The sequence below is a fragment of the Podarcis vaucheri genome (genome assembly GCF_965113315.1).
Source record: "Podarcis vaucheri genome assembly, chromosome: 5".
NCBI lineage: Eukaryota > Metazoa > Chordata > Lepidosauria > Squamata > Lacertidae > Podarcis > Podarcis vaucheri.
This window is the reverse complement of record NC_138763.1, coordinates 63,085,085-63,109,650: the sequence shown is the minus strand read 5'-3', so window position 1 is coordinate 63,109,650 and position 24,566 is coordinate 63,085,085. Positions and strand designations below refer to the sequence as shown.

General features: G+C 42.4%; 1 protein-coding gene across 7 annotated transcripts in view; it reads right to left on the bottom strand.

Annotated features, from left to right (window-relative positions):
• LRRC27 (leucine rich repeat containing 27) overlaps positions 1-24,566 on the bottom strand; it is a 43,463-nt gene that overhangs the window by 9,747 nt on the left and 9,150 nt on the right. For 5 of the 7 annotated variants that reach the window (XR_014219899.1, XM_082222913.1, XM_082222914.1 and 2 more), the window contains 5 exons: positions 20,391-20,543; positions 17,453-17,575; positions 10,095-10,335; positions 7,482-7,625; positions 6,314-6,407 (listed from right to left, as the gene is read on the bottom strand). Coding sequence is in view for 6 of the 7 variants with exons in the window: in XM_082222913.1 (XP_082079039.1) it covers positions 6,314-6,407; positions 7,482-7,625; positions 10,095-10,335; positions 17,453-17,575; positions 20,391-20,543 (755 nt within the window). In the remaining variant the exon portion in view is untranslated. The remainder of the gene's footprint in view (positions 1-6,313; positions 6,408-7,481; positions 7,626-10,094; positions 10,336-17,452; positions 17,576-20,390; positions 20,544-24,566) is intronic. The other 2 variants (XM_082222916.1, XM_082222917.1) reach the window with 2 other exon arrangements.

Genomic DNA, 24,566 nt, shown 5'->3' with positions numbered 1-24,566 from the left:
TCAGCTAAACCCTCTGTGTTTCCCATGTTGGCCCGTTTCACTGCAAGCCTGGGAAGTAAACTGGAAATCAAATCCCACATTAGCTGTAAGAATCGCTTGGTGACCACTGGCACGTTCTTTGTTTGTTGTTGTTTAGTCATGTCCGACTCTTCGTGACCCCATGGACCAGAGCACGCCAGGCACTCCTGTCTTCCACTGCCTCCCGCAGTTTGGTCAAACTCATGCTGGCAGCTTCGAGAACACTGTCCAACCATCTCGTCCTCTGTCGTCTCCTTCTCCTTGTGCCCTCCATCTTTCCCAACATCAGGGTCTTTTCCAGGGAGTCTTTCTTCTCATGAGGTGGCCAAAGTATTGGAGCCTCGGCTTCACGATCTTTCCTTCCAGTGAGAACTCAGGGCTGATTTCCTTCAGAATGGATAGGTTTGATCTTCTTGCAGTCCATGGGACTCTCAAGAGTCTCCTCCAGCACCATAATTCAAAAAAGCATCGATTCTTCGGCGATCAGCCTTCTTTATGGTCCAGCTCTCACTTCCATACATCACTACTGGGAAAACCATAGCTTTAACTATACGGACCTTTGTTGGCAAGGTGATGTCTCTGCTTTTTAAGATGCTGTCTACACGTTCTTAGTCTCCTGACTGTAAAGGACCCCTGGACTGTTAAGTCCAGTCAAAGGCGACTCTGAGGTTGTAGTGCTCATCTCGCTTTCAGGCCAAGGGAGCCGGCGTTTGTCCACAGACAGTTTTACGGGTCATGTGGCCAGCATGACTAAATCGCTACTGGCGCATGGAGGACCGCGACGAGTGCCAGAGTGCATGGAAATGCTGTTTACTTTCCCGCCACCTATTTTTCTACTTGAAATGGCATGCTTTCGAACTGCTAGGTTAGCAGGAGCTGGGACAGAGCAACGGGAGCTCACCCTGTTGCGGGGATTCGAACTGCCAACTTTCCAGTCAGCAAGCCCAAGGGGCTCAGTGGTTTGGACCACAGCACCACCCGCGTCCCTCCATACTCAGAAAAATAAGTGGCGTCACACAACAGGCCCAGCTTCTGAGATCACATTACTTCTTACTCCCCATCTCTAGGTATGAAGCCTCAGAATTCCAGCTCCAATGGAAACCTAGAGATCTGTGATTATAGCCTTCCCCATCTCAACACATGGATGCTGGAGGGCAGGATCATGAAGCTGTGTGACCTTGGGATAGAGTCAATAGTGTGCTCCTGCTGTCCCTTTGATTGTGTAGAGCCTTTTCATATTTAGCTCAGTGGGTAGAGCATGAGATCCCAGGGTCTTGGGTTCAAATCCCATGTTGGGCAAAAGATTCCTGCATTGTGGGAGGTTAGTCCTCTCCAGCTCTGCAAATCTATGATTATTCACATAATTAATGTGTGAGGGGGGCTTCTGTCTCCCAGCCTCAGTCCTTCCTGCTCCTCTGCTAAACGGGGATAATAACATTGCAGGGATATTGTCAGGATCACTAAGGTAATACACAAAATCCTTTGCACAGTCAAAAAGCATTGAAAAAACTCAGTTGTAGAGTAAGTATTGCTGCATGTAACTATTACTGCATGACTGTTTTGGGTGTTTCCTCCTGCTCTTTATAGCAATTCATATAAATGAAACCTGAACGCTACTAATAAAGGAAGCAGCACGTTAACCACCCTGCCACTTTCTCCACCCACAAGAAGCAATGGTGATATGCTGAGCAGCACTTTCTCCCATGCTAGGTCAGAAACTCTAACTCTCTCACTGTGCAATCCCTTGAAAGACTACCCAGTGGACAAGATGACAGAAGTGGAATAAAGGAAATACGATCCTATTTGTTCCTCTGCTACTTGCATGGTGATTTGCGTTGTCAGCCTGCAGGCTGGATATGTGGCACTCGAGTGCCCTCTTGTGTTTTAGATATGTATTCATCCACGCCACAATGCATTTTTGTGTGTGTGTGTTTGTGTGTGTGTGTGTGTGTGTACATGTGTGCATACACTAAGCAAACGAGGCAAGTAAGAACAAAGATTCCAAATGCTGGCCGAATAAGCATTTGAGCTACCCGGAGCTTTCATTCAGTCACAGGTGATCAGAATAAAAGAGAAAGGATTTATGAGGGTGTGAGTCAGTAGATATTAATCTGATGCAAAAGAAGGCTCTTCAAATAAAGAATAGCAGGCTTGAATGGGAGGGATGCTTGTATTACAAGCTTTTTAGTCAGCGTGGAAAGATCAAGTTAACCTGCCCTCACCCTGTCTCTGTTGCTCTTGAAACCTTTAAGAGATGCACCAGAATATGATGGAGAGAGTATGGTGAATGGAAGAGACCACGTGCTATAGGTTTTAAGAAACTTGGTTACCATTTCCTGCATTTAGAATCATAGAATTGTAGAGTTGGAAGGGACCACAAGAGTCATCTACTCCAACCCCCTGCAATGCAGGGATCTTTTGCCAAAAGTGGGGTTTGAGCCCACAACTCTGAGATTTCATGCTGATCAAGACCTGACTCCAATCAATATTTTTTTAAAAAGCAAGTCTGACTTTTGACTTACATATTCTAAAATAACATAAACAATATCAGTTGCAATATAGTTTATTGATTTTTAATGAAATTAAAATGTTACCATGTTAATTTTCTCAACGTGAATTGCTTATTTGGATTGTGATGTTTCGAAATGAATTGGAAGTAAGACCATTTATGGAAACACTGTACAGTACCAATACTCATTTTTGTTGCTGTATTGCTTGCTCTGGTGCTGCGAGCTGCTTTTGGAAAAATAATGGAAATATAGAAGGTGGAAGATTAAGCTTTCTAAGTGATAAGGATGGAAGGCCATGGTAAAAGGAAATGGAATTGGAAGCATGGGGTGTGAGCAAATGTCTACATAACTCATAACTAATAATGGATATTGTCTTATTTTAGAAACACAGCAAAGAAATTAGTGAGGAAGTTGTGAGGCTGGACTGAAGGAAGTTCAAGACTGATTTTTATATTTGATTATAATTGGAAAACCTCTCTTGGACCACTTGGATGAAAAGGATAAGAAATGAATGTGAGGTGCCTGAATTGAACATTGGGAAAAAATCAACTAGCAGAGGAAGGAAGAACGGGACGCCATTCAGGACTGAACAATGGATTATTGTGAGGACGCTTGCAGTTACCACTGACAGGTAGTTGGAAGCCACTTTTATTCTTCTCTTCTCTTTTGCCTTACTCTGTTATTATTCTTATTTCATTGCTTTTACCCACCTCTTTTTTATCTTTCTCTATTCTTTTATTATTTCCTTTCACTTTGTATTCTTCTAGTTCTTTTCCCTTCTCTTTTTTATTATTGTTTTCTGTTTAGAATAGTTTGCTTTTTTGTATTGTGAAAAGCCTTAATAAAACTTATATATATCTACATCTATATATCCTACAATGACTGGCATTGGCTCTCCAGAGTTTTGGGCAAGGGATGTTCGCAGTCCTGCTGCAGATGCCGGGGATTGTGACTCTCTGAAAGATCAAGGAAAAGGGAGAGCCTGGAACATGGACTCTGATCACCGACAGCCAGGGACCTAAAGATTCTGACTTGGGAACAGCAGAAGAGCTGCTTCTGTGGGTTGATTACTTAACCTTTAGCCAGGGACGTCTTCCCTCACACAACCAGAGAGGACAATGGAGTCCATACCACACTACTGGTATGGAAGGCCAGGAACGCTGAATAATCGCAGCAGGAGCTGTTGCTGTTACAAAAGCAAGATGGTGAGGGACCAGAGACAGCACAGGGAGGATGTGCTATTGCCACATGTTGTTGTTTAGTCTTTTAGTCGTGTCCGACTCTTCGTGACCCCATGGACCAGAGCACGCCAGGCACTCCTGACTTCCACTGCCTCCCGCAGTTTGGTCAAACTCATGCTGGTAGCTTCGAGAACACTGCCCAACCATCTCGTCCTCTGTCGTCCCCTTCTCCTTGTGCCCTCAATCTTTCCCAGCATCAGGGTCTTTTCCAGGGAATCTTCTCTTCTCATGAGGTAGCCAAAGTATTGGAGCTTCAGCTTCACAATCTGTCCTTCCAGTGAGCACTCAGGGCTGATTTCCTTCAGAATGGATAGGTTTGATCTTCTTGCAGTCCATGGGACTCTCAAGAGTCTCCTCCAGCACCATAATTCCCCTTCATGGATCACTGACTTGCCCTGGCAAAGGGGCTTGAATAACTCAGAGAAGCTATGAACTATGCCGAGCAGGGCACCCAAGATGGACAGGTCATAGTGGAGAGTTTTGACCAAACGTGATCCACCTGGAGCAGGAACTGGCAAGCCACTCCGGTATCCCTGCCAAGAAAACTCGATGGACAAAGACAACAGGCTATTGCCACATACTGCGTTCTAATACACTCTGGATCCCCTATGTCCTCTGGTGTAACATGGCTCTCCTCCCCAGCATCTTTGCCACTTCTCTCAAGCCATCCTTCCTGGGTATACTCATAGATCTTTTCCCTTTGGACCTCTCGACACCCTTTTGTAGGATTTTCTTTTTTAAAAAAACCAAACAATGTAAAAGAGCAGTAGTCAACGAGCTGCTCTAAAGGGGTTTCTTTAAAAACAATGCAGCTCTCTCTTGGGATCAGGATGACAGATTTTTCTCTCCTGGATTAATTGTAATATCCAGCCTACATTGGCTTTGACTTGGCAGAGGCAAAAACCTCGGGAGGCATCCATCAATTTTAACAATCCTATTTTAAATGAAAGCTCTTCTGCTTCAACGCCTCCAAACAGCTTGGGCAGCCACAGTTTTTGAAAAGCTATGTGCCGGATGTTTTGACACCTACAATACACATGCTCCCCTCCCCCCGACTGAGCCATGATGCCATCACCTAAGTGTTTACTTAAATTTGCACCTGCTTCCTCCAAAAAGCTGAGCAGCAATCGTTTTAGACAAACTCTCTACTGGGGAGAAGTTTGACGGTGGGGGTTCAATATGCAGGGGGCTGATCTGTGTAGGACCCTGCCTTGGCACCAAAGGCTGGACCGGATAATCAAGTGGCAATTCATATCCCTGGAATCCTAGTATTGCAAAGATGGTCTTGCGCTGCTCTCTGAATGCCAGCGAAGTGACTGGTCTATGTAGGAAATGCTGCAGAGGCAAGGATCTGATAATGTACTCTGTACCCTACTCACACCAAATGTTCTGCGCCTTCAGTAGTCAAAGCATGGTTTCCTAAATAGCATGCCTGCATATAAATAACGGGATCCGCATGTTTGCCGTTTCACTGAAACTCACTGATCGTGCATTTACCCCTCACAGAGCTACAATTCCCAGCATCCTTTAACATGCTATGGTTCCCAGGATTCTGTGAGGGGGAATCTATGTGCTTGAAATGTATAGTGTAATGTAAGAAGCAGCCCAATTGTGTTTGGAAGTCCTCCTCCTCCTCATTCTGCTGATAAAGTTCTCTCCTGGTGGTATCACTGCTTATCAGATTAGATAGAACAGGTGCAGGTGTAGTTTAAGGACAGAAATGGCACCCTGGTGCTAATGTCAGGAACCAGCCAGAGTTTGAATTGGTTTACCAACAATCCTTGGCACTTTGCCTGTGACCTAGATAGTTGCCCTCTGGTGGGACCAGAATCAACCTCATGTAATCCTGCACAGTATCTCTGACTTTGGGTAGCAAAAAACTTTTTAACATGAGGCAGGGGATGAAAAGAATTTGGTGATGAGTAGGGACACGGGTGGCGCTGGGGTTAAACCACAGAGCCTAGGACTTGCTGATTGGAAGGTCGGCGGTTCAAATCCCTGAGACGGGGTGAGCTCCCATTGCTCGGTCCCTGCTCCTGCCAACCTAGCAGTTCGAAAGCATGTCAAAGTGCAAGTAGATAAATAGGTACCGCTACAGCGGGAAGGTAAACAGCGTTTCTGTGCACTGCTCTGGTTCACCAGAAGTGGCTTAGTCATGCTGGCCACATGACCTGGAAGCTGTACGCCGGCTCCCTTGGCCAATAAAGCAAGATGAGCACCGCAACCCCAGAGTCGACCACGACTGGACCTAATGGTCAGGGGTCCCCTTTCCCTTTTTAGGGCAGGACTGGATGGTTCTATTCTACACTTGCCTAAAGTAAGAGGATGTTTCAACTGTGAAACATCTATGCGTTCCCTAGCAGATAAAGAAGCTTCTTAGGATGGGATTTCAAGACGACTGATGGAGTAACAAGCAGTAAGCTGTCGGGGGTGGGGTGACAACTGCACAGAAAAATGGAGCAGCTAGACCAAGGTTAGTTAGCATGCCAGTGTCAGAGATGAGAATCAACTGCAGGTTTCTACAGTGTAGCTGCTGTTACATACCTCAGTGTCTTCCTTATCAAATGAGTACGATACACCATTCTTCTCTTTCATCATCCTGCTCCGTCTCCTCCATTTCTGAAGCACTTCTTTATCTCTACCAAAAGAAATGAAATAAAATTCTATCAAGCTCTCTCTCTCTCTCTTTCTGCAGATGTTGAAAGCAACATGTATGTGCTACAGAGGTGCTGAAAAGTTGCACTTGGAGATATATTCAGAGAGAAAGAACCGCATTTGATTTGTATGTAGCTATAGACAACCTACTTTACATTCCATAGGTGTGATCTAGGTAGATGTTGGATCCCAGCAAATTTAAAATGATCATGTCATTCAGACCAGCAGTACTCCCAAACAGACCCTCCATGCCATACTTAGGTTTAGAAAAAAACACACCAAAAAACCCTCTCATTGTGTTTCTAAAAGGTGAAATGTGATGTTGGGGAAGAGTGGGGAGCTAGGAGCACCGGCTGTATCAGGTCCTCAGTCTGGCAATTCCTATCTGGAGTCTAAAACCTCCAGCAAAGGTATTTACCAGTCCTCCTACCTGAGATCGTTTTAGCTGACAATTGAACTGAGAACTTTTTCAACAGGAATGGGGTCTTGTAACATGCATGTGAAGATGGCACTGAACAGTGACAGGAGACGGCCTATGTCTTTGACAGCACCTTGCCAGTAAAAAAGCAATAAAATGGAAGCTGCACAACTGCCTGAAGAGAAACACTGGGTGGTTGTGGAGCATCTCTTTCCAGCTGCGGTTTCCCCCGTCCCTCCAAGTCTGCCCTCTCTCTGGACCATCAACCCAAGCTCATTTCCCAACCTGCTGGGAGAAACTTGGCTGGTGAGGGAGTGAAAATTGGTGGGTGTGGAAGAGTTTGGCACCTTCTTCCCACCTGCTGTTTCTGTTCTGGAGGAAGTCTCGCCCTTCCCCATTGCTTGTAGGGCTGCCGCCACCACAAGAAACTCTGCCCAGAGTAAATGTGAGTTAGGATCATTGCAAAGGAACGCAAAGCATCAAAAAGCAGGGCAAAGCTCCTACAGATTCCTTTCTACAGGCAAACAATCTGCAATGGTTGTGCATTCTGTCAAGTAGGAAACAGCCGTGTGTGTGTGTGTTCAGAACAGAATGGCAATTTCCAAATAACTCGCTAATAATTCCAATAATAATACTTGCTTTCTCCGCTGTTCGATTAAAGCTTGTTTCTCTTTCATGTCCTTTAGCGCTGCCAATCGGCACTGCTCTACCTTCTTACTCTGAATGAGCACATCGTATGATGAAACTGCAGGGAACAGGGTCTTCTTGCCTCTTGCCAAAGTCCTTCAAATTTTACATTAAAGGTCAAACAAAACAATTGTTTAACATCAATAGTTGAAAAGAAAGGGCACTATATATAGAAAATATCTATTCTATTTCCCAGACTATTCCAGCTTCATAAAATATAGTCCCTTTAGATCAGAATGCCTGGTTCTCCAGGCAGAACCTTCAACACAATAACACAACTGAATAGTATCCTTCATATTATAGAAGTGTAAGTCTCAGCATCATACATAGCTAGGGCTGTTAATGTTTGGTTGAGATGCCAAGAAATCTAGTTTTGTTCCTTTGATTTTTCCTGGAAAAAATGCAACGTGTCCAGTTGTTGTTATGATTTTGGTCACATCTGAGTTAGCTATACATGCAGAATAGACATAAAAGCAATCAAAGTGATTTGAGCGTGACTTTTTCTATAATTCAGGAGAGCAATAGGAATTGCCAGGCTGTGGGCCAAACTAAGCACACCATTTGGGTGTCCCCATTTGGCTCATGAGGCCTGGTGACTTGATGCCATATATAGTGTCAGATCTGGGGCAGGTAAAGATGTGGTTGGGCCAAAAAGGGGAGAGGAGGTTGCAGAGCTCTGTGTGGTGTGCTATGTACCTGGCTTTGCAACTCCAATGATCAGGTTATGGTTAAACCTTGCAGATTGCTGTGCTGTGCTATGATCACCTGATCAACAGAACTCCACCCATCTGTCAAATTTGGCCCGTGGGGGATTGAGGAGATAGTTACAGTAAACACACATAACAGCAACAAAACTAAATGCATTTAGAGACCATATATTATTATTTTAATACTATATTAAGATACAGTTGCTCCTGCTGAATGATCAGTTGCACACTTACTGCAATTTATGCATGTATATATGTGGTGGAAGCACATACCCCTGCTCCCTTTGCCAAATGATGCTCTGATCCTGACACAGCATTTTTTCTTTTAAAACTGCCCTATGCTTCCAAAAGCGGGTTGCTGTTTGAAAAGCATGAGTGGAAGCTTGCCATTTGTATGGTACTATCCTGGTCTATTTTTGAAATTCCTGGGAACTAATTGAAACCCAAAGAAGCGCTGCAAATTTCAAAGAGAGTGTACACAGTCTGCCACCTTCTGGTTTTCTTCAGGAAAGGGTGAAAAATGCAGGAACTGTGTTTGTGCCACACAACAGACTGCGCTAAGAATGTTATTCATTCTCCAGTGTTCCTCTGATATAGCTTGTGGGTTAAGTGCCGTTCCTGCAGTATAATCTGTCAACCATAACTCTAGATTGTTCAACATGTACTTTTGCTGTCTCCTCTGTCAAATGTGCCACAATTTATTTCTCACCTAAGGGAAAGGTAGGCAGCTATTTAGCCCACCAAGCAATTTATAGCTCTGTGCAAGCTGAAGGGTAGCTAGCGTGTATATTGGTTCTATGTCCTCAAGATCCTACCATGTAGAATTATACTCTGAAGAATTATGCAAGAATGGCCTGAAACGATGGCGGCAGCATCTACTCCTGGAACTTCTGAGCCTTATTTATTTGCATCTTGAAGTTTGAAAATACAGAAAGCAAACAGCTAGAACAGCTGTCACAATAGCATAGGTGAAGGGAAACATTTGGCAATTTAAATTACGATTCAAGGATCTCTACAGTGGTTTCATGTTTAAAAATTCAACATATTCTAATTCACATCATCATGCGGCAGACCAGTCTTTGCCATCCTGGTGCCCCCCAGATGATTTGGATTTCATCAGCTGGGCGGGCACCTGGCGGGTGAAGCAGACAAGAGTAGAAATGTCAGAAGAAAGATGCTAAGTGATGTGCACTGTCTAGGATAATATTCACAAGGTTTCATTTCACAACTGTCAAACCTTCATTCATTCACCCAGGACATTTGTACAGTTGGCTGATTAATTAATCACATTTGCATGTGTTAAATTATAATAGTGATACTTATTTATTGGATTGCTTAGGCACCCTTCACTATAAGATCCCAGTGCAGACTACAACAGGGTGGGTTATAAAAAAAAACAACCAATATTAAAATCAGTAAAAACAATAAATTGGTTATTTGTGCTAGTTTTGGATTCTAGTGCAGATAGATAGATAGATAGATAGATAGATAGATAGATAGATACGAGTTTTATATTAGTTTTTGTACGCTGCTTAGGGAATTTATAAGATGAGACAACCAGCAAATATAAATCATAATTTGATTTTTAGCCTGTTTTTCAACTCAGAAAAATCCCAAAGGTGGCTCACATAAAATAATAAAATATAATTACCTGAGGACTCTTTCAATCCCTTCCAAAATTCTGACTCCCTCACCCAACTTATGAGGGGTTTTATGAAAGGCTCCGATTTCAGAGGCCTCTTGTGGGATATTAAATACGTAAATGCAACTTACTATTTACATGCATTTTCATATATTAAGTATATTTTCACCATAAGAAACTTAAAAGCAGAGCAAGTTGCACAATGCATTTTGTTACCTGCATGAAAACGTGGATGATTTACGGGAGAGCTTCTCTTTAGTCTTTGGTCTTCTTAACGAAGGCATGGATTCATTGGGTACCATTTTGTTATCCAGGTACTCCTCTCTTTCATCTTGTATAAGTTCGTTTCTTAGCTTCTGAAACCGTACCATTTCCTCTTCATTAGGCCATCCATCTGACAAATCCAAACTGGATTTCGTGAAGTCTGTCAAGTTTAACTTTTCAACAGGAGGAATTTCTATTGGAATCAAAAAGAGGTGAGTGTAGTAAACTTGTTGGTGCAAGCAGTCATGAAGGGGAAATGGCAAAACAAGACCTGGTTATTTTCTCTCTTTCTCTCTCCAGAATTAAGCATAAAAAGCAATGTGATTCTACTCTTGAAAGTCTGGCTTGCTTTTCTCAGCCACTGTTCTGCTCCCTATTACAGTGCAATCATCAGAAATGACACTATAGTACTGTACATGGAAATGTTTTCTATGCTGGCAGAGAGAACAGAGCTTGATGAAAAGAAAAATAATACATTTTGCAGCTCTCGTCACTCTGCCACTTGTTTTATGTTAGAGCCTGATGGATTTGTTTACCCTGCCCCCTTTCCTTCAATCCATGCTTTATGATCCTAGTAGGGTATTCTTTTGGAAACACCTTCCTCATCTCCTAAAAAGGGAATACTATTAGTTTATTTTACAAATCCATTAGTCCCTGTTCCGATTTTCTTTGCATGGTGAGAGGATAAGGTTTCATTGATTCTCGTTTGCTGGTTTGTTATTCTGAGCTCCATTCTGGCAGGTAGGCAGCAGGTCTTGGGGTCTCAAATTTCAGTGGCACCCTGTGCAATGCCAAAATGTGGTGCCCCTCTGCCTCTCATACTGCATTCTACATCACAGTTGTGATATCCTCAGCAGCACCCCTGAGGCTCTGGGCCCAGTGCGACTGAACCGGTCATATTCCCCTAAATCTGCCTCACCACCAGAAGTGCTGAATCCCAAAACACTGCTAGGAACCTAGAAGACATAGGCCCTACACACTTTTCCTACTTCCTCTGACCTCCCAATACCTCTGGCCTTTCGGTTCTATACAACCTCCATGTTTTCTATTTCTCTGTATCTTGAATAGGCAAATGTCATACCTGGGAAACAAAATACCTGGATGAAGAATAATGGACCTGAAATAACAGCTTGGCATTTCACCATTTTGACGTATGATGAGACCAATTATAATAATAATAATAATAATAATTTATTATTTATACCCCGCCCATCTGGCTGGGCCTCCCCAGCCACTCTGGGCGGCTTCCATAAAAACCAAAAATACAATAAAATATCACACGTTAAAAACTTCCCTGAACAGGGCTGCCTTAAGATGTCTCCTGAATGTCAGGTAGTTGTTTATCGCCTTGACATCTGCTGGAAGGGTGTTCCACAGGGCGGGCGCCACTACCGAGAAGGCCCTCTGCCTGGTTCCCTGTAGCTTTGCTTCTCGCAATGAGGGAACCGCCAGAAGGCCCTCGGCGCTGGACCTCAGCGTCCGGGCAGAATGATGGGGGTGGAGACGCTCCTTCAGGTATACTGGACCGAGGCCGTTTAGGGCTTTAAAGGTCAGCACCAACACTTTGAATTGTGCTCGGAAACGTACTGGGAGCCAATGCAGGTCTTTCAAGACCGGTGTTATATGGTCTCGGCGGCCGCTCCCAGTCACCAGTCTAGCTGCCGCATTCTGGATTAGTTGTAGTTTCCGAGTCACCTTCAAAGGTAGCCCCACGTAGAGTGCATTGCAGTAGTCCAAGCGGGAGATAACCAGAGCATGCACCACTCTCGCGAGACAGTCCGCAGGCAGATAGGGTCTCAGCCTATGTACCAGATGGAGCTGGTAAACAGCTGCCCTGGACACAGATTTGACCTGTGCCTCCATGGACAGCTGTGAGTCCAAAATGACTCCCAGGCTGCGCACCTGGTCCTTCAGGGGCACAGTTACCCCATTCAGGACCAGGGAATCCTCCACACCTGCCCGCCTTCTGTCCCCCAAGAACAGTACTTCTGTCTTGTCAGGATTCAACCTCAATCTGTTAGCCGCCATCCATCCTCCAACCGCCTCCAGACACTCACACAGGACCTTCACCGCCTTCACTGGTTCTGATTTAAAAGAGAGGTAGAGCTGGGTATCATCCGCATACTGATGAACACCCAGCCCAAACCTCCTGATGATCTCTCCCAGCGGCCGCATGTAGATGTTGAAAAGCATGGGGGAGAGGACAGAACCCTGAGGCACCCCACAAGTGAGAGCCCAGGGGTCTGAACACTCATCCCCCACCACCACTTTCTGAACACGGCCCAGGAGGAAGGAGCGGAACCACTGTATAACAGTGCCCCCAGCTCCCAGCCCCTCAAGACGGTCCAGAAGGATGCTATGGTCGATGGTATCGAACGCCGCTGAGAGATCCAGCAGAACTAGGAAACAGCTCTCACCTTTGTCCCTAGCCCGCCGGAGATCATCAACCAGTGCGACCAAGGCAGTTTCAGTCCCATGATGAGGCCTGAATCCCGACTGGAAGGGATCCAAATGGTCCGCTTCTTCCAGGCGTGCCTGGAGTTGTTCGGCAACCGCTCGCTCAATCACCTTGCCCAGGAATGGAAGATTTGAGACTGGGCGATAGTTGGCCATCGTGGCCGCATCTAGAGATGGTTTTTTAAGAAGCGGTTTAATAACCGCCTCTTTCAGCGGGTCTGGGAAGGCCCCCTCACGGAGGGAAGCATTCACCACCCCACGAAGCCCATCGCCCAGCCCTTCCCGGCTTGCTTTTATTAGCCAGGATGGGCAAGGATCCAGGAGACAGGTGGTTGGTTTCACTCGTCCAAGCAGCCTGTCCACGTTATAGCACGTTCTTCTTGTATCCGATACAGTCATGGCAACAAATTTGCTACAAGGGGGTGAGCACTAGTTTTAGACTTTGTCCTCATACTTTCCCTGAGCATTCCAAGGTAAAGTCTGATTAGAGGACCCTTCCTATCATCTGACGCACCGTCATTGTTTTAGGTTGCAAATCGAATCTGTTTTATCCAAGAGCCGTAAAATTCAATACGACTTACTTCTGAGTAGCCATGGTTAGAACTGCACTGTTAAAGTAGGCAGATTATGTAGATTTTCTCTTAGGTTTTCCACAATGTGTGACTAGGAAAAACAGTTATGGCATGTATGTTGGGTATGGCGTGTATTTCCTACAGAGCTCTGGGAGGAAAAGTCCTTTAAGTCCTTAATGTGTGACTGCTGTATATAACTCGAGCTGGGAAATAGCATGCAGTTCAATCCTAGGCATGTTTATTTAGAAGGCAGTCCCATTATGTTCAATGGTCTCTCTCTCTATAATTATGTTTAGGTTCAGAGCCCAGGTTATGAACCATTGTTCCTGGAACGGTGCCAAACAGAACAGGAAAAGCAACAAAAACCAATGCCATACCATACCGGTTTGGGATTGAGGGATGCCTCTTGCATTCCCTTCCAAATTCAAAGAGTTTGAAATTTTGAGAGTAGTTGATGAGACTGAAACCTGCCAAGCTGGTTCCAGCTAAGCATGTTCTATTGCTAAGCAAACTAAGGTGAAATGTTTCCATAGGGGCTAGTAGTTAGGAAGGGGGGCTTTCTTTCCCCACTTCCCTCATCTCTGTGGAAGATGATGTCATCAAGCTGTTTGGGAAGAAGTTACTGTACAGGGTTAGGTTGAGAAGCTGAGAAGATACTGCTGAGTTGGGCTCTGAAGATTTGATAATATTCTTGCTGTTCCCCATAAGGTTTTATGGAAGAGCAGTACATTTTGGATTAACTGTAAAGAATGGTTTAATGCTGTGTCTCCACTTATGCTCAGCCAGTATGTTTATAAATAGATGCAATTATTACAAAATGTTATTAAGCCTCCACTGACCTCATTCAAAAGAAGCCAAATTTAAGCACATGGTGCCCACCTGAAGCCTCACTGTTCAGGGTTTGGGGATGCATATTAACATTATTTTTTGTTCTGAATAGACAACAGTTCATAAGTACAGTATATCTTGACAGATCCTTCCACTTTTAAATCACCATTCAATATTTTATCTTTGGTTTAAGACGCAAGATTCAGGATAGGCTGAGTTTTCACACATTTACTAGAATTAATGAATTTATAGAATGTTTCTGTTCTAGCAGCAGGAAAAATGGGAGCTATTCTGGAAGGTATAGGATGGACAGAAGTGCAACAGCTCTCACCAGGGAGAGCTTCATGGGTTGGGAAGGAGTAGAAAGTTGAAAGAAGCCCACAGATATTAGAGACCTGTAGATTCCTGCAGTCATGTGCAGGTTGCCTTGGTGCTTCTGATGTTGCTGGCTCTTTCTACAATTCCTTCCCAGTTCCTGGCGAAAACTTTGTGCCTTGTTTTTGAATGCTGACCACCCATGGTTTTCCCAGCATGCAAATGGCTCTAGGATGTAACAAAGCAGCTGCCCTTTATGGCATGGATTTAGATGAGCAAGACTGTAAAGCCTGTTGTTTTATTACGATGCAAATTAAAAATGCACATGTAAATAATAAAGTTGCCATATCCTTCATTTACATGCTTAATGTGAGCAATACCAATGGAGTGTGCTTAGGGCTTAGCTGTACATGTAACACAGACTAGATTACCCTACACAATTAATACAATGTAAATGCCAGAGAAAATATGTATCAGGTAAAAGGGCAACACACACAAATCCCAAACTGACTGGCATATTAAATGCTTACAGGCCTGGGAAAGTCTCCAGACACATTCAACCTGCACTTGAAATCTCCCTGCTTATAAATGTCACCAAGCCTAGAAATATTTGTGCATGGAACAGAGAATCCCTTGAGGCTTGGTTTTTAATTTAATTGCCCTCCTGGGTAGAATACCAGATAATTTCTATTCATTTATGGCAATTTACTCACAAGCATTAATAGACTACACAGAGCTTTTTAAATATAAAAGGTTAAGAGGAGAAGAATCTGATCCAAACACGAACTTGTGGCATCAGTGCTTAAATACTTTGAGTATAGATTAGGAGAAGAGCCATGGTTCGATAACAGAGCCATAGCCATTCAGTGTAGATAATACTGAGCTAGATGGACCAATGATGTGACTCAGTACTAAGAAGCTTCCTAGGTTTTTAACCTGTGGCCCTCCAGAGGTGAACTACAGCTCCCATAATCCCTGACCATTGGCCATGATGGCTGGGTCTGATGGGAGTCCAATAGTATCTGGAGGGCCATGCCTTAAGTCTGTCCTCTATGCTGTTTCCCTGATCTTAATCCCTACAGATGCCACTTTTAGCTTTGCGATGGGGTCTGGGGTAACATGTAGCTACCACAATACAAGAACAGCACAAATCATATATGCATCAAGGAAGGCAATTAGACAAGATCTAATGCATATTTTAATATATAATTTATTTTCTAGACACATGGCCATAACAAGCACTGATAAAACATACAATATTTTTCAGTTTGATTTTGAAAACAAACATTGCATGTGTACAAATAGATTTCAGTTAGGATAAATATAAATACCATCTGACTCTACATTCTTATGCTTCCATAACTGATCATGGAATCGGGTTTACATTTAAGTGCTATGAGGAATCTCATGCCTTCGGTGCATTTCAAACACAAATTACCTCATTATTGCTTTTTAATATTATTTTGATCATTAATTTGCATATACAGAGCAGTGTCTACAGTACACTCTTCTTATGACAGACACATTCATATAAATGCACTGTAAGCCTAAGAGGCAATGAAACAGTGGAGAATGATCACACAGATACAATATCTCTGCTTTCATAATACTGCTGCAATGTTGATTCCAAATCATATTTTGAGATGCTGTAACAAGGTAGTTTTCTGATACTTCCCAACCTAAACATTTATTTGGTGGGACATGGTCTCAGAATCAGGCCATTAGGGTCATTATACTTTATGCAAAATGATACTTTTTTATCTCGAACAGGCAGCAGTTTGAGCTAAGCATAAAAGGAGTGCACCATATTTTACAATAAACATTGTACACATATATAATACAGAGGAATTTCACCTCTACTTTAAATAGGCTGTTCTTACATGGTTCAGTCCAGAAAAATTCTAAGACATTATGGATAAATATATATAAAGCAATAAATAATAACATCTATTTAAACATCTATGCATATGATCCACTTCTACGGTTCAGACTATTGGCAGCAATATAAGCATTCAGTCTGTGCATCCCAGGATATTCCCGAGCACTTCTGGATTTAAATCGAATTACATCTATAAATCACAAAATTAAAGAAAAATGTATTATTTCATGTATGGCCCTCAGAAGTTCAGGGGTTCAAAAAAAGTATTTATAATGTAAGGGTTAAAGAATCACTAGTTCTGATCCAACACGAATGGCACTATATTGCTATTTCCACCTAAGGGACAGGGATGGAAATGGGTTGGGTTTGGGGTATAGGTACTTTGTTTAAAAAAAGAAAAATACAGAAGGATACATAGCATCCAAAGTGGTAGGGGGGGGAAACATGCAACAAAACAGAGAAAGAAGTAGATCAACTCGTGGGGCAGTAAAAATAGAGTTGGAGGAGAATGCACCTGTTATAGAGTGCAAAATGCAAGAGCAATGCTATTACAGGCACCATCCAATTGATGCACAGTAAACAAAACAATGTTATTCTAACAGAACTGTATTTTCTCAGAAGCTTAATACTGAGGTTTGACTACAAGGAAAATGCAATTTCCCAGGCATGGAGCTGCTTGACTTGGGGTGGGAAGTTGGGGTGGGGGCAGACTTTAGTGGACCATGCCCAACAAATGGGTAAAAACAATCTTGTAAAACAATGCAGTCTGGATAGGCCCTTATTTGATTACAAAGTATGGAACAATTTGTATACATATTTACAATGAATTGATTCAGGCATCACAGCCAAACCATGTTTTTGGCCCTTGAGGCCATCATTTGGAATCATATGCTTCTTCCAACTTCATCTCCTTGCACAAATTTCCTAGTTTTTGACAACTATGGATATCCATATACCAGAATGTGAATCCCAGAATTTGGTTTCCAGGCAAACTATGGCTTGCTGTCAACACATATTGCTCTATTTGGACATCATAGCAAACTATGGTTACTATGGATCAAGAGGTGCAGGAGGAAACTCAAGCACATGAAGGAGAGAAGGCAGTGCATGAGCCTGAGGCACAATCCTAATGTCCAAACCATGATTTGGCTGCAACATCTGAACTAAACAGATTACAGAAACGGAAATGAAAATATGTACGAAAGAATGAACATCAAAATGTTGTTGCCCTCTAACTTGATACGGTCTGCTAAACTCACTAAGGCAGCTCATCTGTCTCCACAAATCGTTGAAAGCTTTCCTGCGATCTGGTGGTCTGTCGCATTTTCTTTTATATTCTCTAACAATGGCCTTTGCTTCTTCTTCTAGTGGAGAAGGCAAATCTGCGAAATACAGAATTTCAAGGTACGTGTGCACTTTACAAGTGACAAAACTGGCATGGAATGACTCTTTACAAATACTCTATGAAGGATATCTTGACCTGGGAGTAGTCTGTTCTTTCGGCGACAGATAAAATACGAGTCTAGTTGTGCAAAAAGCATGCTTTTCCTTCAGGCGTAGTATGTTTGCAGCGAGAAATCACAAGCTTATATAGTATGTCCTTTTCCAGTTACAATCCAGTTATATTGGAGCAATATGATTTTTTGGAAAAATGAAACATTGACAGTTTAAGACAAGGATTAAAAGTGTGTTGTTTAAGCAGGCACCAAGCTGATGCTCCTTTTCCAACTCTTTTAACAAATTTCTGCACTGATCTAATAAATATTCTGTTTCCCTGAAGTTGTTAAGGAAGATTTATGCCACTTTCACAAGTCACTTCACACGATTTTTTAATTGTGAAAAATAAGAATGCAGCATTTTAAGTTTGAATTCTAGTCCCAGGAAATGTGCTTATTTAATGTAATAGTCATGTAGATATTCATTTTCTATAAATCTGCACCACAGAAAATCTGGGGGTGGCTTCTCCTGCACTAGAAACTGGTGGTGTAGCAAGGTTCACATATAAAGGTCCTGCATATATTATGGGTATGCAGAAAGGAGAAGTTTAGTGATTGGAATGCCTTTAAGTAGAGATGCGGAAATCTGCGCTTATCTAAACTGATGTTTCTACATAGCCATTGCCAGGAATTCTAATGACTGCCTCAATCTGGAAACTGAAGCATGACTGATACAATATCTTCAAAAATGTTAAAATGTATCATGAAGATACAGGAAATTAACAAAACAATTAAAATGTCTCTCATGAAATCAGCCTTCCTCTCCAAGTCTTGACACTCAATGTTTAAACCTCCCCATGGTAAGTAATTATTTAATAAAAATGGGAAGCAGAATAGCATAATAATTCCAGACTCAAGACTTCTTTTGTTACAGGAAAATGAGTTTTTGGGTTTCCCCCATACATTAAAAAATAAAATAAAACCAGAACAGTATTATTCAAGTCAGCATCCATTATCAATCAATCTTATGAAGTGGGGTTTGATATAACATGAACACAGTGTTCATGGCCACAGTGATCCATGCGATGGTCATCTCCAGGCTTGACTACTGTAATTCGCTCTACGCGGGGCTGCCCTTGAAGCTGTCCCAGAAACTCCAGCGGGTGCAGAATGCTGCAGCGAGGCTCCTCCCGGGGTCTCTGCCATGGGAGCATATTCATCCAGTGCTTTTCAAGCTGCACTGGCTCCCGGTGGAGTACAGGGTCAGTTTTAAGGTGTTCTTGACCTTTAAAGCCCTTCACGGCCTAGGACCCTCGTACCTACGGGACCGCCTCTCCCGGTATGCCCCACAGAGAGCCTCAAGGTCCATAAATAGCAACACCCTAGTGGTCCCGGGCCCTAAGAAAGTTAGATTAGCTTCAACCAGAGCCAGGGCCTTTTCAACTCTGGCTCCGGCCTGGTGAAACGCTCTGCCTCATGAGACCAGGGCCCTGCAGGATCTGATTTCTTTCCGCAGGGCCTGTAAGACAGAGTTGTTCCGCCTGGCCTTTGGCTTGGAGCCAATTTGATTCCCTCCCTCTCTTTCTTTTTTCTTTTCCTTCTCCTCCTGCGAGGAGGCTACATTTTAATATTTTAATGTTTCAATATTTTAATGTTGTATTTTAATTTTGTTTTTAAGTTGTAATCATTCAACTTGTTTTTATTATTGCTTGTAAGCCGCTTTGAGCCCGGCCTTGGCTGGGGAGGGCGGGGTATAAATAAAAAATTATTATTATTATTATTAAACATTAGCTTTTGACTGAATGCCATAAATACAGTTGAAGATTTCTTCCTGGGCAGGTATATATTTTAAACGCTTCTGACTACGCAGTCTGAATGTGGATATTTTAAATCCACAATGCATTGCTCTCAGTGGGATGTTTATGCAGATGAACATTTCTATCCAAATAATGGTAATTATATGCAACTAAAGCTGAACCAGATGACAATTTAGAAAGTTTGCTTTTTGAATGCTTTTTCAGGATGCCACAAATATCAGTACTAAGAATTCAGAACAACTCTATCCTCATGTCTTGCCAAATGTAAGACACCTCATCGGTTCTGAACTATGGAACTAACAGAAAGGCAGGAGATAAAATACAAGCCGAAGCTTCATATGAAATATAATCCACATGAGAACCACTTATGACCATTAATAAGTGCAGCTGAAGCCTATTTCACAGCTTGAGAAGTCAAATAAACCATGTACACTGAGGCTCTGTCAGAAGACAAATTGTCTTCAATGGCTATAGTGCCCATTCACAATAATAGGGGGTGTTAAGACTATCTGGCACTCTTAAAACCTGAGCTGGCACAGAGAAGGCTAAGGGGCCGGCACTATGACCCACAGGGGTAATTTGGGGTTTCTGTAAAACAAGAGAGACCAACAGGGCAAATGAATGAATCCTCATTCTGCTTCCAATGTACACACCACAATGAGATGTAATGAGGAAACATACATGGCCATACTATCCCAGCCTAATCAGACTCCACAAAGTTAACTAATTGACCCTTCCTGTTCTTGTTAGGATGACAGCAGAGCCTTTCAACATAAAAATAAACTTTTAACCTTATGCCATAAAATGCAATAATTAACTTTACATCTATGACTTCACAACCTGACCCCTGAACTATATATGTAGAAAGAACAGTTCTTATCTATTTATTTTTCTCTAGGCGGACACATCATTTCTTTAAAAAAAGCATATTAAAGTTACTATACCTGGAGTAACAGGTTCTCTATAGTCAAGGTTCTCACCGCTCATCCTTTGAAGGAAGGATAGAATGGCTGGCAGGCCCTTCTGTATCACCTCAAGAGGAGGAAATTCTAGGGGACAATGCCTGAGGTTCAAAGCTGTAAGTGAACTTATGTTACCTGCCAAAAAAGAAAAAAATGGTTTAAGTTGACCACCATCAGTCATTTGGGAAAATTCAATGCAGTGGGTGGAATTCAACACTAGGTCTACTTAGAGAGGACCCACTGAAATCAATGAACATGAATAAGTTACGTCTATTAATTCCAATAGGGACGCGGGTGGCGCTGTGGGCTAAAGCCTCAGCGCCTAGGGCTTGCCGATCGAAAGGTCGGCGGTTCGAATCCCCGCGGCGGGGTGCGCTCCCGCTGCTCGGTCCCAGCGCCTGCCCACCTAGCAGTTCGAAAGCACCCCCGGGGGCAAGTAGATAAATAGGTACCGCTTACCAGCGGGAAGGTAAACGGCGTTCCGTGTGCGGCTCTGGCTCGCCAGAGCAGCGTTGTCACGCTGGCCACGTGACCCGGAAGTGTCTGCGGACAGCGCTGGCCCCCGGCCAATAGATGTGAGATGGGCGCACAAACCCCAGAGTCTGTCAAGACTGGCCCGTTCGGGCAGGGGTACCTTTACCTTTACCTTTACCTATTAATTCCAATAGTTGAATTCCACCCACTGCCACGTAAAGTTTTTGTGACACATTTTATTCAGAAATGGTCAACATTCCTAGGGAGTTAAAGACAAACACAAACATATTTATGCACTCGATAATGTAATGCTTCAGCAGCAGCTTCTCCTTCTACAACACTACTGTGCCAGGGGTGCAGAATCATCTTGCTGTTGAGGAACATTTTCCCCTCCCAAGTAATTTACACATTGAGGGAGAGAAGCTGAATGTTAGGGGTAGGTGGAGCCAAAAGTGACAGGACCAGGACAAGACACTCATTCTCTCTCACACAGAACACCCTTTTCTTCCTCTGAGCTTTTCCCTTTCCCACTGTTTTCCCACTCTTTACTACCAGTATGCTGCCAGTAAGTGTATGTGGTCCATGGGCTGCAGGTTCACCACCTTGTACCAACACAGCCTCTGCTGCCCTTTCTCCTTTCTGCCCCAAAACATTCTCCAGATCTTATTCCCGCCCTGCTCTCACTTTTCTCTGCCCCCTGTTAAGTAGCTGCCTTTTCTTTCCCCCTTCAATCTAATACATAATCAGTGGGGACTTCCTACTGATAGGTCCCACAGATTATAGTTCTATTGCTACTGTTGGGCTCAGGTCTATTTTCTGCCCAGGCTGTATCAGCTTTTCCTGTCAAACCTCTAGATCTGTCAGCATGGGCCTGAGAAGGAGATAGAAAGAGATGGCTGACAAATGGAAATCTCAGGTGGCTGCTTTCTTGGTTACCCGTGAGCTAGACATTTGAAAAACTCAAGAGCGACATATAGCTTCCAAATACACAGTTTAATAGATCTTAACAGTACTTTCAGAGAGCACAAAAAAGGCGACTCATTCAACTGTTTGAAGTCAAAAACAAAAGATGGCATGGGGCAATTCTTCGGCTTTTGGAAAATACATGCCTCTTATTTCATACCAATTGCAATCAAACTACTCTGTGATTTCCCAGAAATGAGGTTAAAATGCTTGTAATGCTGCCCTTACATATTCTTTTAAGATGCTTTCAGGCACTATGGAAGGATCCCAGATCAGCAGTATGTTTGTCATGAGGGCAGATGGTATGACCTAATTTTGTATTGCCTGAAAGCGTGGAGTCAATTCTCATATACAAACACAAAGAACAAGTGAAATACCATGACAGTCTCAAAGACAGAATGTAGTCTCTGGTTCCTTCACAGAATTGGAAATATTGTAAATACCAACTTCTACTGAGCAAAGTATGAAAATGTGTGATCTAAACATGTTTTTAAAAGCTTTAAGCCAAAACTGAATACAGTATAGCAAAGCTACAGCTAAAACTTTGCTTTTAATCAGACAGGGTAGATTCCTTAGAAAACAAGAGACCCAGGCCACAATTCTGAAGTCTTCAGTTGTCTTATTGAGAAAGTATCATTTATTCAAAAATGGGACATGTTTAAGATATATTTACAAAAACATAACAGCAGTGTGACATCTATGGCTGCATTTGAGTGACCCCCATGTAAAATAATAACAAAGAAATAAGGAAAAATGGAACAATATGTTGTAAGAATGTATTAGAAAATATGAATAGATGAAGATAATTATAAGCACATTCGATATTAGAAATGGTAAATGCATTGGAAGTTGATGGGAAGTCTATTACACTTTAGTAAGAATGTTGAACAAAAGAGATTGTATAAGATTGAATCAATTTTTATCTGTATATATAAGATTATTTACATAAGATCGTTTTTGGTTTATATAAGTTTGTTTTTGTTATTTATGAAACTCAATAAAGCATTGAATGGGGGGGGGGAGAGAAAGAAAATATGAAAACCCTCCCCCTGAACTCCAAAAATAACTTGCTCTTTAAGCCAACCAACCGCAATGTGAGAGATTCTGCAAAGGCTGCAGAATAGCTTAAACCCTTTGCACCTTCTCTAGAGGAAATTCCAGTAGTGCACATGGGTCTTTTGAATGCACACACCTTTGCGCATTGGGATGATACCCTATTTACTTAGATTTATAGCACCACATCCTCCATGCTAGGAGCAAATAAAAAGTACTGTAAAACAAATGGTAAAAATCTTCCTGCCTTAAAGGCTCATAATCCAAAATGCCAGCATATAATTCCAAAGAAGGCCACAACTTTATTTTGACATAAGATAGGCAGAGATATCACTGGCAGCCTAATCACTAAAAGAATACTATTCTGCACAGAAGCTGATAAGGGAGAAGATAGGGAGGTTGTGGACAACAAGCAACATGATGCAGTCATGCTGCCCCAAAGTCATTCACTTGGGTGTGCAATTGGTATGCACTAAGTGCTTAGGTAGCAAAAGGACAAAAGTAACAAAACTGGGGATAGGGCATCCACACCCAATGTAGTGTTTTGGCAGGTATGGTCCAGACCATCCATCAACCTTCCCCCTCTCCTCAAGCGCTTCTACTGGAGGGCAGGAACTTCCCTTACCACTTGTAGAAATGTGGGATATCTTACTTATACCCAACTTTATTTATGTATTTTACTTAAAACGTTTACAAATCACCCTTCCTTATTAAAAGCTCAAGGCTGCTAACAACCAAATAAAAATGTAGTTTTATCAATTTAAAATATCACAAAATCTTCACACACTAAAAACAATACTACACCCACAGCAGAAATTCAGCCCCTCAATCTCACCCAGCACAGAAATCGGCAGGCAGCTGGAGGAGGCATGCAACTAAATAAGCCCTCTTTCAGCCCCCAGCAAAACAGTAAACTTTTTTGTAGCTAGTATTTTTTGTGTGCTTATTTACAAGGATAGATGAATAAACATAATGCATAAAAATCTCCATAGTCAGATCATAGAAATAGATATGTTTGCACTGCTGCAGGGTAAAAACCTATAATAATACTTTTTGGAAAATGGAAATTCTATTCATATGAATACACTGTTCGGTAAAAAATATTTTTTACACAAAACAACTGCCTATTTTCAGGTAAACAGAGCTAACATCAGTTTGCGGAGAACAATATGAAAAGTGTCAAGATCCTGATAGCAGTCAATAACAGATTTTTCTCACTGCCTCGAAAATGATATTTTTAAAAGTCCATTCACAGCTTGAATGAACATCATTCTTTCTTTTTCAGCCTTACTTTCTGAGAGTGCAATACTTAGTATTCTGTATGAGTCTATACTTTATTCATGACTGCATTATGCAGCATATTTGCACATAAATTCTTTCCATGAAACCAGTTCTGGAAGACAAATATTGTTATAGATTGTTTGCCTTATTCTAAATTGCCAGCAATTAAAAGCCATTATGAACGCTGTAAAACAAACTTCCTCTAGAGGATGGTCCTCTAGAAATTTTAGCTGTAATAAGAATGGTAGTCTTGCTGTTCCCAGTGTGGATTTTCTGTTCCTCTTTGTCTTCTTCTTTTCCTAAGCTCTCCTCACCCACTCATATGTGAAATTCTGTGTAATGTAAAAAATCTCTGCCTGCCTGCACACACACATCTACAGCCCTCCT